This window comes from Mustela erminea, chromosome 12 (genome assembly GCF_009829155.1).
Source record: "Mustela erminea isolate mMusErm1 chromosome 12, mMusErm1.Pri, whole genome shotgun sequence".
NCBI classification, from domain to species: domain Eukaryota; kingdom Metazoa; phylum Chordata; class Mammalia; order Carnivora; family Mustelidae; genus Mustela; species Mustela erminea.
In genome coordinates, this window is record NC_045625.1 from 20928282 (window position 1) to 20941713 (window position 13432).

General features: G+C 34.0%; 1 protein-coding gene across 8 annotated transcripts in view; it reads left to right on the forward strand.

The window, feature by feature from the left end:
- The window catches only part of PTBP3 (polypyrimidine tract binding protein 3), a 116372-nt gene extending 103280 nt beyond the window's left edge, over positions 1 to 13092 (forward strand). For all 8 annotated transcript variants that reach the window (XM_032308468.1, XM_032308469.1, XM_032308470.1 and 5 more), the window contains 5 exons: positions 123 to 156; positions 2685 to 2777; positions 4305 to 4521; positions 7676 to 7753; positions 7901 to 13092. In XM_032308468.1, the coding sequence (XP_032164359.1) occupies positions 123 to 156; positions 2685 to 2777; positions 4305 to 4521; positions 7676 to 7753; positions 7901 to 8033 (555 nt within the window). In that variant the 3' untranslated portion in view covers positions 8034 to 13092. The remainder of the gene's footprint in view (positions 1 to 122; positions 157 to 2684; positions 2778 to 4304; positions 4522 to 7675; positions 7754 to 7900) is intronic.
- The last annotated feature ends 340 nt before the right edge of the window (positions 13093 to 13432 follow it).

A 13432-nucleotide genomic window follows, 5' to 3' on the forward strand; every position in this document is an offset into this window, starting at 1 on the left:
CTAGTATATATAGGAAAATATAAAATCAATGCTTTAAACAAAGTCAACTGCTGTCTTTACAGGTAAACTTCCTTTAAATTTTTACTTAGACACTTATAATTTGTGTTATCCTTTTCAAACAGCTTATTACACCACATGGGCTTTTTATCCTGTTTGGTAAGTTCTTCTTTGCTCTTTTTGATGTCTGTGGTGTGGATTAAATATATTTCATCATTCAGAAATATTTATCAATTACCTCTATGTGCCAAGTAGTGTATTTGACACTGAGGGTAGTGTAGGAAGTAAGACTTAGTAATTACAGTTACAGTAGAGTTTTATAAAAAGGGAAATAAAGATTGTAATGGGAACATGGAGATGGGAGACCTAACCTAGCTGAGGGAATCAAAGCTGGTGTACCAAAAGAAATGACAGTTAAACGGACTTGTGAAAACCGAGTAAGCATTAGCCAGCAAGAAAGAGAGGGCAAGTGTCCTTTCACAGATCCTAGCAGTAGATGAGAGGGCTCCTGGAACATGGAAGTGAAGGAAACCCCACCCCCCAGTGGAAAATATAGGGGAGGCACATGTGCAATATGGGCAAGGTCATAGGAAGAGCTTTGTAAACTAAATTAAGGAGCTTGATTTTGAACCTAAAAACAGTGGGAAACCATTAAATAGTTTAAAGCAGGCAAGAGGTCAGATGAAATTCAAGTTTTAAAAAATGAGATTGAGGTTTTAAAAGGTTTCCAGACCTTCTAATATGTTCTTCTCTCATTTAAAAAAAAAAAAAAAAAAAAAATTTAGCATGTACTCCTAATTTATATGATTATTTATAAACTTTATCCATCTTTCACTGTACTCATCTACAGTATAATATGTACAAATATAAGAGCAATACAGTAAGTAATACAATAGGTCAGCATTTTAAAGCTTTTTAGTGATGAAAATTTTCATAAAAAACATTAATATGTAGTGAGAAGTATGATTTAACATGCTTCATTATTTTCAGAAATCTTTTCCATTTGATTTAGTATTCCCAGATCCATTCCAAGTTCACTTTATTTTAGTACTTGATCTTAATGTTTTTCATAACTAAGAAAGATAGCTCATAAAGACAAGTGATTTTAATGGAACTGTTTCATTGTCACTGTGCCTAATTAAGTATGATACTAATATTTCAGTCTAATCCACTTACTTTTGTTCCACATACCTAGAGAAGCTCCATTTTTTCCTTTTGTTAAATTGGTTGATGTTGAAAACTGTTGGCAGTAGAATTTTTTTTAACAGATGGGCTTAAAACTCACTGGTACTCTTTATTTGGAAGTTTTATTAGGATGGAAAATTGTTTCAAAATTTTGAGTGGATAATTGAATTTTTAAACAGTCTTTTTGAGATAGAATTTATAATCCTACAGTTCACCTGCTTTATGTATATACATCATTGATTTTTAGTAAATTTACATTGTTTTACACTCTTTATCACAGTCCAGTTTTAGAACATTTCCATCACCCCACAGAGATCCTTCATACTCATTGGAATTACTTTGGAAGTTTTTATTCATGACACGTTCATGTAATTTTCAATAACAAAATTAGGAATTAATGATAAATTTTCACATATCTCTTTAATAGCTAAAGTACATTCTTTCTAAAAGCTAATTTCTTATTCGTTTAAAAAAAATGTCACCCTCAGCTTTCAAATTGTATGTGTTATTTTTTAAAGAATATTTGTTTCAGATACTCATCATTTCTAAGGACAGCATGTTTGGAATGCTTGTCTTTTTGTTTTTAAATTTTAGAAGTGCCGTTCATCTCTAAGTTCAGTTGCTCTTAGGTGCTTGCCCACAAGATAACCAGCACTCTTGTGTGCCTTGAAGATTTTCAGTTATTCTCTCATCACATTACAAAGTATGATCATGGTGCTACTTACTTAAGGTTCTTATTTTTATTGTATTGGTGATACCCTGTAGCATATAAACTGCAATGTATTTTGGTATACTGAATTTAAAAAAGAGAGAATACTCTTCTTATAGAAATTTTTGCCTGTAATGTTATGTATATACTAAAAATTAGTAAGGTGTAGTTTTTCATATTGGCTCATATAAACAAATCAGTATAAATACAAGTTTGACTATTTCCCCCCTACATCCCAATGAATCATTTTGCCAGTCCTTTGGAATATGGGATCCACTTTGGGGAAGACAGGAATTGGGGTCAGTTAGAAGGCTATTAGGATAGTTCAGGTGTGAAATAATGATGGCAGCTTTGATGGTAATGAGGATGGGAAGAAGTAGACAAATATAAGAGATAATTTAAGCCATAACATCAGTGGGTACTAGTGATTGATCAGATGTAAAATTTTAAGGAAAGGGAGAAATTAAAAGATGACTCCCAGGTGTCTGAATATGTGAATGATGATAATATTTATTAGCAGAGTTAGTGAACGCTGGAAGCAGGGAGAAGAAAGAGGAGATGAATCTGTTTGGGACGTATTAAATTTGAAGTGTTTATGGGACATCCAAGTGAAAATTATTGAGTAGATTAAAAGATCTGAAATAGAAGAGATACAAATTTGGGTTCACACATGTGGAATTGCCCAGAGAATATATATGAGAAAAGAAGCCTTCTTTAAATGTATTTGTAATATTAAACATTACACAGTCGACATTAACATTTTTAATAAAATTGTTTTTGTCTTTTCAATTAGGAGTATATGGTGATGTACATCGAGTGAAGATTATGTTTAATAAGAAAGAAAATGCCTTGGTTCAGATGGCAGATGCGAGTCAAGCTCAGCTAGGTACTGATGATTAATAATAGTAATGATAATCTACCCCTTTTGTATGTGAATTTTCCTATAAAATAAACTTATAGGTAGTAGGAATATAATTTTACTGAAGAGTACCTCTTTATGCAAATGTCTTCATTATTATTTGGACCTGCTTATAGTTTAAGACTTAAAAATACTTAATACTCTTTGAAGTCTGAAGTTCATTCATCTATTTGAACATATTGTTGATGTTTAGAACTTTGACTCTAAGGACACCTGGGTGGCTCAGTTGGTAAAGCATCTGCCTTTGGCTCAGGTCATGATACCAGGGTCCTGGGATCAAGTTTCACATCGGGCTCCCTGCTCAGTGGGGAGTCCAATTCTCCCTCTGCCTGCCGCTCCCCCTGCTTATGCCTGCATGCTCGCTCTCTCTCTCTCTCTCTCTCTCTCTGACAAATAAGTGAATAAAAAAAACTTTAACTCTAGGGTTTTTCCATTAAATATAAACTAATAAATGCAACTTGTTTTATTTAATTTTTGTTCATTTATTTATTTGTTTTTCTTCCAAATTAAGTTTTCTGCAATTATTTCATGGCTTAAAAGTTTGGGCAAACTTCTTAATGATAGTGCAAGAAAATGGCATTCTGTGGTCTTATTGTTCATTGTTAAAGTGGCTATTATAAATATTACTACTTAACTGGGGCACCTGAGTGGCTCAGTGGGTTAAGTCTCTGCCTTTGACTCAGTTCATGGTCTTGGGGTCCTGGGATCAAGCCCCAGCATCGGGCTCTCTGCCCAGCAGGGAGCCTGCTTCCCTCTCTCTCTCTGACTACTTGTGATCTCTCTCTCTCTCTGTCAAATAAATAAATAAATCTTTTTTAAAAAATCACTACTTAGATTTTTTTATTTTAAAAAAAAAAGTGTTCCCAAGGGGAACCTGGCTGGCTCTGTTGGTAGAACATGCGACTCTTGGATCTGAAGTTTGTGAGTTCAAGCCCCATGTTAGGCACTTTAAAAAAAAAAAGCAAAACAATACTGTTGCTTGAGAGTAAACTACTTTTATTCAGTAACCATTTCCTGAGTACTTGATATGTTCTGTGCACTATGGAACTGTCTACCACTCTGCTAAGAAGATAGTTATTTTTTAAAGATTCCCTCTCTTCTATTGTAGTCAAGTAAAGTCATTTAATACATTTCTGTATGTAAGAGTTTTTTAATTTAAAACCCTTTTAACCCTCAGAACTGACAGTATAATCTTTTTTTGTTGTTGTTTATTTGACAGACAGAGATTACAAGTAGACAGAGAGGCAGGCAGAGAGAGAGAGAAAGGGAAGCAGGCTCCCTGCTGAGCAGAGAGCCCGATGCGGGACTCGATCCCAGGACCCTGGGATCATGACCTGAGCCGAAGGCAGCGGCTTAACCCACTGAGCCACCCAGGCGCCCCTGACAGTATAATCTTAAGTGACTAAATAAAAGGAATTTGTGATAATCTAGACAAATTTTACAGTGACTCTATCTTAATACACAGACTTTTCTTATTTTCTTCCTGTACGCCAGCAATGAACCACCTGAGTGGACAGAGACTTTATGGAAAAGTACTTCGCGCTACACTGTCCAAACATCAGGCAGTTCAGCTTCCTCGAGAGGGACAAGAAGACCAAGGTCTGACTAAGGATTTTAGCAATAGTCCTTTGCATCGCTTTAAAAAACCTGGCTCTAAAAACTTCCAGAATATCTTTCCACCATCAGCTACTCTGCATCTTTCCAACATTCCGTATGTACCTAATTATTTATTATTCATTTAGATGATTAATTATGTTTTGAGAGAGGTAGAAACTCTGAAATTATTCTAATGTAGCAGTTATCCTAGTCATTAATTTCTTGTGATATGGTTTATTTGCCATCATGTCTTAAGGTTATATCTTTAGTCATACACTCTAAAAGTGAAAGGTAAAATTTCTTTCCAAATAGGGAATTAGCAACTAGTTACTTCTCAGTTTTAAAAAGGCATTAAAATAAGTTTGTGCAGGGACACCTGGGTGGTTCAGTGGTTGGGCATCTGCCTCTTGGCTCAGGTCATGATCTCAGGGTCCTGGGATTGAGCCATGCATCGAGCTCCACGCTCAGTGTGGATGCTTGTCTGCTTGTCTCCCTCTCTCAGCTTGTACTGTCTCTCTAAAATAAATAAATAAATCTTTTCTAAAGAAAAGTTTGTATGGAAATATTCCATTGGTACATACTTAATTCATCTCTTTGTGTAGAATTAAAGGATTAACGAGCATAGGAAAATCAAATACTTTGTGTCTAAAAATATGGGGAAAATGAAGTTTCTAGTATTTATCTACAAGTTGCAAAGCCATATATATATAAAAGAATTGTTAAAGCCATGTATATGTTAATTACTTAAAAGCTAAAAATTACTTTATTGTGACCACTCTCTGTTAAGCAGTGTTGTAGTAGACTTGTTCTTTACTCATCTTCTAACTCAGGGATTAAAAGACTACACCCACAAGCCAAAGCCATGTGTTTTTATATGGCCTGTGAGCTAAAATTGATTTTTACATTTTTAAATGGTTGGGGGGAGTGGGAAGCAAAAGAGAAGTATTTTGTGATTTGAGAACACTATATAAAATTCAAATTTCACCTTCCAAAAATAGTTTCAGGCAGATAACCACACTCATTCATTTGCATAGTGTCTGGTTGCTTTTGAGCTACAGCAGGATAGCTGAATAGTTGCAGCAGAGACTCTGTGACCATCAAAGCTTAAGATATTTATTGTGTGGCCCTTTATAGAAAGCGGCTTGTAGTCCTTGATCTAATTCTTGAAATCCTTCACCTTTGAAGATGGCAGTTGTGTATAACTTACTCTAATACATGAAGAGGGAATGAACTTTGGAGAGGGTGGAGTAAAATCTGTGGGATATGCTTGTATGTGCCCGTGTGAGCGGAAATTGAAAGACTGAGGGAATGGAGAAGGGTAAAATTCTAGAACATTTTGAGAATGAGAATGGGGATGAATAGGAATAGAAAATAACCACTCAAAATAATGTGGAATGCTTAGGCTGCCAGCTAGTCTCTGGTTGGGCTACCTGAAGGAACCTTGAATCTAAACTGGACAACAACTCAAACCTCATGCCAGCTAGGAAACTGGAGGAGTCACTTAAGGAAAAACTCGAGATTACATGGACTTAGAAATGTCGCAGCTAATCATTATGGAGTCAGGTAGAGGAACAGCATACTTAGATACCGAGACAGACTCCTGTCATTGTTCCCTTCTTAAATACATTATCTAGGGGCTGGTCTCAGTTACAACATACAAAAGATGTGTAGGCAGAAGAGGGAAAGGACATTCATATTTTTTTGAATCGTCTGCCACATTCTGGGCACCATGCTGGTAACTTACATGTGTTACTTATATGTGTAAGTTACCGCATTTAATCTCCATATAATAACCTTTTTTTAATGTGGTAAGATGTATATATCATAAAATTGATAATCTTAATCATTTTTGAACGTGCTGTTCAGTGTACATTCACATTTTGTATTCCTGTTGTATAGCCATCACATCTGTCCCATCTATAGATTCTTGTCATTATCCCAAACTGGAGCTCTCTACCCGTTGAACAGTAATTCCCCATTTCCCTCTATACCCTGGTAACAACTATTCTGTCGCTGTCAATCCATGCATAGTAAAGTCATTAGTTTCATTTATCATTGAAACTGAGAGTCTCAGTTTAAGTAGCTTATGCAGGATCATATACCAATGAATGAGAAATAGAAATGTTAACTGCAGATCCAGTCATTGGTCTACCATTCCATCCTTACTGGCTGTCATGAGATGAAATACAGACATTAGGGCAGTTAAATCATCTCATAAGAAATTAGTGAAAGAGGAAAACTGCTGTGTTAGAATAATTTAGTCAGTTGACGCTTGTGATAGGCCACTGGATTAGTTATCTACTGCTACATAACAGATGTCCCCAAAACTTAACAGCTTATCAAAATAGTAAATGTTTATTATCTCATATTGTTACAAAGAGTCAGGAATCCTGAAATGGCTTAGCTGGGTTGTTTGATTAAGAGTCTCTCATAAGTTTGAAGGTTTTACTGGGGCCAGAGGATCCATCTCCCAAGTAGTTAACTTAATTATGCCCTTAGTTGCTGACAGGCAGTCTCAGTTCCTTGCCACATGGTCTTCTCCATTTGGCTCAAGCGTCCCCATGAAATGGTAGCTGGTTTCTTCCAAAGCTAATAATTCAAGGAAGGCAGGATGGGAATTACAATGTCTCTCAGCCTTAGAATTCAAACATGTCATTTGTACAGTACCATAAAGGTGGAGAGGACATCTCTTTGTTATGGGAAGGGAGTATCTAAAGGCCTGAATACTAGGAGGCAATAATAATAGGGACCCACCTTAGAGCCTAGCTCCCATATACATGTATTCAGAATTACCCTAAAAGCCATTAAAAATGTAGAACTCTGGTGGTCTATAGCCAATAAGTTGGAACTGGGAAATAATTATGTAATTTTATATTATTATATTATATATTATATTATATATCATATAGTAATATTAATGTTACTAATGGGTAATATTAGAAGTAGCTTTGGAAATCCATGAGTTAATTACTGAAGTCAGTGATATGGGTAATTATCCCTTTAAAAGAAATATAGATACATTTTTCTTTTTCTTTATATACCTGTTTATATCTTATGCAAAAGATTTGAGACCAGATTGCAATGCTGAGACATGTATGTGTCAATCTTAAACATCTTTCAGGGTACTTCCGAATCGTGTCTTCATTGAATGGCTTTATTGTCTTTGAAATGTGAGATACTCTGGAGATTTGGCAGTTGCAGCAGTTAATCTTTGGTTCATGTGAGAATTTGGGCTAAGGTAGTTGATACTCTCTGTGATGTTTTCACAGCCCTTCTGTTACAGTGGATGATCTGAAGAACCTTTTCACAGAAGCGGGATGTTCAGTGAAGGCTTTTAAATTCTTTCAGTAAGTCAGTGCTTTCAAGAAATACATTAACATTATTTCATGTGGTATGCAAATTTTTAAAGTACTTTAATGAAGTCTTTAGAGGGTTAGGAAGAATTATAGGCAAACTGAATTCTATATACTTTTTGTTTCTTATATTATTTTCAGAAAAGATCGCAAAATGGCACTCATTCAGTTGGGATCTGTGGAAGAAGCAATCCAGGCCCTCATTGAGCTTCATAATCATGATCTTGGAGAAAATCACCACCTCAGAGTTTCCTTCTCAAAATCTACAATCTGATTTTTTTGTGAATTTTTCTCCTAAGACTGGACCATAATTTCAGTAAAACCTTCAGACACAGACTGAAGCAGCTCAAGACCAATTCTGCCTCTTTCATGAAAGTAACTCTGGTTTGATATTCAAGTATATACAGAAAATCAAGGGATATTCTTTTCTTTTTCTTTTTTTTTTCCATTTTTCCCCCTTGCCAGGATGTGATCAAAGGTTTGTTTTTCCTTTGTACCATAGTTTCTATGAAAATAACCTTCAGGAAAAAAATTTTTTTTCAATAATTTAATTCCTTATACTAAGTTAGATTTCAAGAGGACAGACTTTCTTTTAGTTTGGGTCCAGATCAGCCTTATAAAACATTTCTAAAATCCTTTGTACTTTGGAAAAATTTAAACATACAGACTTTTAAAATTACTTACAACCAGGTTTTTAACTTTATGATTCAGAAGTTCAACCCCTATAGGAAATTATGTTCACTTATAAATTTTATTAATTATTTAGCATACATTGATAGGTATACACAAACAAATTGGGTTGTATTGGAAGAAAATTTATAAACTTGCATGTTTTCCTTCAGTGGTTTCTTTTTTTCACTGCAAGACACTCCTTGGAATAATACATATCTTTAAGTTTTTAAAACTATTTGGAGAAATGAAGTGTCTCAATTGTCCCCAAGGAAATTAAATAGAATCCAAGATCTGTTAAGGTGTCAAAATAATTATTAGTTTTATTAGGAAAAATCATGGTTTAAATTTCAAAATGACACTATTTGCTGAGTAATGTGATCTTGGAAAATTTGGAAAGAAAATCCTACTTACAAACTACTTTTTTATAATTGTTTTCAGAAAAAAAAGTTTACAGTCTTAAGGAAAATATTCAGGTCTATCATATGGTTTGACAGATTTTTTAAAAGTTATTTTTGGTAAGGTCTTATTTTAGAAAAAAATTAATCTCAAGGGTTTTTTGTACCACTATAATCTCTAATACTTATTCAGAATTACTGTGTATTTACTTAATTTCTTATTATGTGCCTTATTATGTGCTTATGATATAATAGGTTAGAATTTTATCTAAATATCTTGAAAGCTATATTGTGGGCTTGGTGAGCATTTTGTTTTTCTTTCCCTGTTTTGGTAAGGATTTTAAAGTTTTTTCATTGCAATTTTAAGTGGTTTTCAATAAGTAATAGTTTTTATTCAAATTTTTGGTGCTTTGGTGCAGAGATGGGGTAGGGAAGGGTGAATGGTTGGGGTAATAACTCAGTGAACACCTGTAGGCCTCTTTACATTGTGACCAGTAGTGGTCGTGCAGTCCGTGACAGAGCATACCAGTTTGGTACTATAAAATGCAATCTCAGTTTCTGGATCTTGTCTAACCTTTCTCACTCATTAGAATTTGTCTCAGGATTACTTGGTTTTTCTCAGTACTGAAGTGACATGCTTTTCTTTGTTACTATAACTTCATTACTGAGTGCCCGCGTACATGGAATGTGACAAGGTGGAGTCCTTTTTCATACTCTGTCCCTCTCTGTGGTTGAGTGTAAGAATACATTTTCATGTTGCTTCAGTGATTGTATAATGTAAAATTATTTCTTTTTAATTAGAAACTTTACATTCTTTAATTTTTTTCAGTGCTTGATCGGATTTTTTTAAAAAGCAGAATTTAGTAAAGGGGTCATTTTTGTCCATCCCTTTTACAGTTTTTAGATCCTCGGAGTAGCTCATCTCACCTTCAAAAATTTCCATTTCTTTGCTGTATTCCAACCATTAGCTTGAATGATGGAAGATTATTTCAAAAAATTGGAGACTACAGGAAATACTATAGGTTATTAAAAAGCAGAATTCACTCAACACTGAGCTATAGGTAGTTGGTAGATAGAATAGGAAGGAGGACACTAAATTGAAACCTTTCAAATGAATCCATTTTAGAATTGACTGAATAGATAGGTATAATCATTTATATAGTTTTTATTTTCTTCACTTACTGTGTTTTTACTAAAACACTTAAGTAAGGGGGGAGGGAAAAAAACAAAAATTTTTTGAGAAATCTCCCAAAATTTTCTTCTTTTTTCCAAGCATACAGGCACTATTATAATTGTCAGTGACACATTAAATTGGATTATTTTGTTTGCTTTGAGTTAGGAATTACTGTGTGATTTAATTCATGGTTCTTATAGCATTCAGTGTCAATGTAGCAGATGGGAGATCATAATAGCATTGAATGTAATTTTGAAGTAGGGAATGGCCTTTAAATCTGAGAAGACATTTGAATCCTTTTCAGGGAGTTTGTGTGAGAGTGTGTGTGTGTGTGTGTGTGTGTAGATAAATATATATACATACATGCACTCTTCTATGTTGTACATACATATGCACAGTACATACATTTTAATTTATTGACAAAATCAGATTAAGATTTGGAAAAGAGATATTCTTATCTAAAATAGTATGCTTGAAATCATCAATTTGGGTCTGAAATTAGCTCTAGTGCATGGATATTGTCCATATGTTATTTGCTGTTTGAATTATAGAGGTCTACAGTATTTTTTTGGCATAGTGTCTGTAGAAAGATTTAAAAATATCAGGGTAGTGGAAAAACTAGATCTTCGTACTTTTGTTTTGGCATGCATTTATTCAGTATCTTCTGAATAATGTTTATTTTTGCTGTTGAGCTGTCATAGTATCCTATTTTTAAGTTTATTTACTTTAAGGAGTATTGTCTTACCACTTTTGGAAGTGTCTTGACTTTTACACAAAGTATATATATTCAGGTCTTCAAAAAATAGCAGTACACGTTCAGCAGTAGCAATTTATGCCAAAAAGTTTTACTTTGAGATTTTAATAACTTGTGTAGCAGTAAAATGTGTTTTGTGTGAGATATAAATAGAAAAATGACCCAGTATCTTAATATCTTAATTGATAACTTACTGGAGAGTATCATAACTCCCAATAGCTCCTATAGAATGCTATAAATTATTCAAGACTAGGTAATCAGTTATTTTTAGTCATGTTTTTGATTCTGTTGTTAAAAGTTGCAGATCTCACAATATCTAGAGACAGAATTTCTGCCTGCTTAATTCCCTGTGGGAGCAATGCCTTCTTTGGCACCACCTAGGGTGATGATCATTGGTTCTACTGCAGTTGATAGAAAGTTAACTCTCATTATTGTCTCTGTTCATTTTCATACAAACTTTTCAAAGCTTCCATGTCATTAGGCAGTGAAATTTATATAGTGAATATATTTTCATGTAATTTCTGTTTCCACTAAATATTGTTGGATGAAAGATAACAAACTCAAAAGTAATGTATTTTCCCCCAGTGACTCACTTAAAAACCCTAAGTTTGCCAAACTATCAGTCTGTCTCTTTGAAAACCAGTGTGTACTGCTATTTTTAAAACCAAAAAGACAGCATGACTATGCGTAAAAGCATTTTTCTTAGCCTTTCCTTTGTCTTGATCAGTTGTTAACAAGAATAAAACTGCCAGACTTTAAATAGTCTACTATTGTGCTACAAGAAATACAGTTTAGATTGCACAAAAGTTTTCCTTTAAAGAAGATGAAACTCAGCTGTCCTTCAGAAGAGCTGTGTTGTTATCTGTAAGACTATTTGCAGTCTTTTTTCACAGCAAATTCTAACAGTTAGTTATGAATGGTTTAAAAGAGAAAATTACTAAAAAGTTTGGGGAATTTTATAGAGGGAGGAAAACAAAACAGGACCAAAGTTTATGTGCCTTCTTCAGTAGTCTTAATTGACCTTTTCTTCCTATTTGAGACTAAGGTAGTATCAGTATTCTGGTTTTCAGGAAATACATACTATATAGTTTTAAAAGAATGTTATCCCACAGACTATTCATACAAGCAAAGAATTGTAACTGTATAAATGAAGTCTCAGTTACACTTTTGCCTTTATCACATAATATTCATTCTGTAGCATTGTGCAGGTCCAAGAATGAGCTGCTCTACATCTTTGTGGTAGTCATTTTAGTTTTTGTAACCTGAAGCATATGTTCCAGAGAACAGGGATATTTGTCTGGTCCAGTGACCTTGGTGATAATAGTCATGATTGAAAGCTGCGTATAGCAAGCTTAAGTCAGCACTGTAAACAGATTTTGTTGTGTTATTTTCGGTTTTTGAATCTATGTAGTAGTTGTATTAACAAATATTTAAATAGATATTTTTGATGTCATTAAAAAAAAACACTCTGGCCTTTTCCCCCCTTACCATTATTAACCAGATCTTTTAAAAATTCATCCCACATTCAGAAAGTACTAATTATAGATTGCTGACCAAGCAAAATTTTACATCAAAATGTCACCTCATTGCTCTGACCAAAGAAGACTTACTGTTCTGGTTTAACTCCTCTCATTAAGCATTTTTTCCCAAGCTCCTTTCTGAAAGAAGACCCAGTGCAAAGCAGCCTTTACTTTCTATTTCCTGTTGGTGAATAGACTACTTAGAGAAAATGGGAATATAAGTGTGAACAGAATGGATTAGGATGACAAGGGTTTGATGGCATTTTCAGTACTGTATTTGAGTAAAACAAAAATAGCACAGCTAGGAGCCTCTGACATTGTCTTGTGTTTTATGTGGTCTGTTCATAAAATTCCCTTTTTCAGTTTATAAGAATGTTCATCTAAAAGAAGAAAATGCTGTAAATATTTGTAACAACTTTTTTTTAACCAGGCCAAAAAGGAAAAAAAAAAAAAGGTTTTTGGGAACAAGTTAACATATAAAGTGGTTTTATACAAAACATCAATTGTCTTGTATATTTTGATAAGCAGCAGTACCAGCTTTCATTTGTAACACAGTTTGTGGTGTTGGAAGAAAAGGATTCTGTGATTGTTTAAGTGGATTATGTTATAAATGCAAAGAGAAGATAAAATATTAAAAAACATATTTTCTAAATGCGTAGTGCATGGTTAATTTAAGCTTCTGTACTCTATAGTATATTCCATTTTCGTTCAGTTTGTATATTTGCTATTACTTGATAATCTTTAATCTCTTTTCCTAACAAGTATAGCATTGTAGCATGCCTTTTAATAAATGTCATGACATCTGTACTCTCTTAAAATTTTCTGTGTTCTTGTGTCTGTACTTTGGGTTTCCTCTTGTCTTACCTGTAATTCTAATGATGTCATACTTTCTTTTCTTTTTCATAGCCATCCATCTAAACTTGTCATAGTTAGAGGGAATAGCAAGCATGTATTCATACTTTAAAAACTGATAAAGCCCCAACTCTGCTAACCCCCTCTTTTAATTAAGGAGTGATTTTATTTTGAGAAGCAAAGTGCTTTTCTAATTGTCCTACAGTACAACTTCTTTTGTGGCCCTCTCCCTTTAGTACAAGTACACACTGACAGACTGTGTGAGTTCTTTCTCTCCCTGTGTATCTGTCTCTCCCCACCCCCCAT